The following is a 2,108-nucleotide window of genomic DNA, read 5'->3' as shown; positions in this document are numbered from 1 at the left end:
GTACATCCTCTTTTAAAATATAAAGCAGACGTGGAAACTTTGACATCTCAGATGTTCCTCAATAACCACCAGAATACAATACAGAACAATACAACACAATACAGAACAATACAACACAATACAGAACAATACAACACAATACAGAACAATACAACACAATACAACACAATACAGAACAATACAACACAATACAACACAATACAGAACAATACAGCACAATACAGAACAATACAACACAATACAACACAATATAACATAATACAGCACATTATAATACAATACAGCACAATACAACATAATACAACACAATATAACATAATACAGCACATGATAGCATAATACAGCACATTATAACACAATACACCACAATATAACACAATACAGCGCAATACAGCACAATATAACATAATACAACACAATACAGCACAATATAACACAATAGAGCGCAATACAGCACAATACAACACAATACAGCACAATACAACACAATACAATACAACACAATACAGCACAATACAACACAGCACAATACAACACAATACAGCACAATACAACACAATACAGCACAATACAACACAGTACAATACAACACAATACAGCACAGTACAATACAACACAATACAGCACAATATAACACAATACAACAGTAAAGCACAGTCGTCGTCTCCATGTTGCTCGTCCTGTGTCACCTCCACGTCCTGCAGCCCATAACTGGACTACCCCCCCCCTTTAACCCCCCCCCCCCCCCCCTGCAGCCAGAGCCCCACAGCCACCCTCCAGTCCACCAACACCCAGACGCAGAGCTCCAGCTCCAGCTCGGGCGACGGCAGCCTGTTCCGGCAGAGAGGAAGCCAGGCGGCTCAGCCGGACGAGACGGGCCGCGTGCCGCCGTACGTGGACTTCAGCCAGTTCTACCGGCTGTGGGGGAGCGACCACAGCGACGGCCACAGCTCCCAGTCCGGACTGGGACCCCAGTGAGGAGGACGAGGAAGAGGAGGAGGATGCTGGGTTTTTATGGCAGATCGCGATTTTGTTTTTTTTTTCGGGGCGCTGAAATGCTTGTAATGTATCATCATCATCATCATCATCATCATCATCATCATAGAGAAAAGTGACCTGAAGGTGCATGGAGGACTCATTCACATCCACTTGTATTGTTTTAAAACCCTCTTGGTCAGAAATCTGCTTCCTCTAAGAACACTTTAACTCGCTGTGTACACTGTTTTTATATTTATTAGCCGTTATCGAATAACAACAAAGACCAAAAGTGGATGAAGAGTGATCCGTGATTGAAGCGGTTCATCGTCTGCAGCCTCCCGACCAGCTTCACAGGATCAGAGGTTCAACCCGTAAACGTTGGTCTTCCTCTCTGCTGATGGACACTGAGCAAACAACCACCTGACTCTGAGTTACAGACGTGTCGTTCTGCTGGAGACGATCGCGTCCCGTCAGGCTGTAAAAGTGGATTTACATGATGTGTGTTTTTGATTTGCATTGAAAGTGTATCTGCAACAGTCTCTCTGGCTCCTCTCCCTGTGCCGCCGCCTCACTGTGTCACCTGCAGGGTCGCAGTGGCAGCCACCACAGCACCTGTGTTTTAGTAGTATTTACACCACCGTTCAAAAGGTTGGCTCACTGCGAAATGTCCTTATTTAAAGAAAAGCTCTGATTTTAAATGAAGATAACATGGAATGTTAACTTAATGTGGTCAAAGATTATTCTAGGGGTAAACATCTGGTTCTTCATGAAATATCTACAGTGTATAGAGGTCCATTTCCAGCAGCTATCAGTGTTCTGATGGTACTTTGTGTTTATCATCGCCTTGGAAGACGAATGGAGGATAGAAAACCCACAAAATCCTCAGAAAACCTTTAAAAAAAAAACTTGAAAACCTTTAAAAACCTGAAAAGAAAAAAATTTTAAACTTAAGAAAAACCTTATAAACCCTTGAAAGCCATTTAAAAAAAAGCATGCAACCCCATTGAAAACCCTTGAACCTCCTTGAAAACCCTTGTGATGATGTCACACAGCTGAAGCTGTAAAACTGTTCTTCCTTTGAGCTGGTGGAGGACCTGGAGCTTCACATTGTGCTTCATTAACTCTCTAAA

The 2,108-nt window shown here is 42.8% G+C and overlaps 1 protein-coding gene across 2 annotated transcripts in view; it reads left to right on the top strand.

Annotated features, from left to right (window-relative positions):
* Positions 1-1,088, top strand: part of tab1 (TGF-beta activated kinase 1/MAP3K7 binding protein 1) — a 5,728-nt gene extending 4,640 nt beyond the window's left edge. For both annotated transcript variants that reach the window (XM_068599559.1, XM_068599558.1), the window contains one exon: positions 756-1,088. In XM_068599559.1, coding sequence (XP_068455660.1) covers positions 756-978 — 223 coding nt within the window. In that variant the 3' untranslated portion in view covers positions 979-1,088. The remainder of the gene's footprint in view (positions 1-755) is intronic.
* The last annotated feature ends 1,020 nt before the right edge of the window (positions 1,089-2,108 follow it).

This window comes from Clinocottus analis, unplaced genomic scaffold (genome assembly GCF_023055335.1).
Source record: "Clinocottus analis isolate CAN_PGR_092001 unplaced genomic scaffold, fCliAna1.0.p SCAF_48, whole genome shotgun sequence".
NCBI classification, from domain to species: domain Eukaryota; kingdom Metazoa; phylum Chordata; class Actinopteri; order Perciformes; family Cottidae; genus Clinocottus; species Clinocottus analis.
The sequence above is the reverse complement of the archived record's forward strand: the minus strand, read 5'-3'. Positions and strand labels throughout refer to the sequence as shown.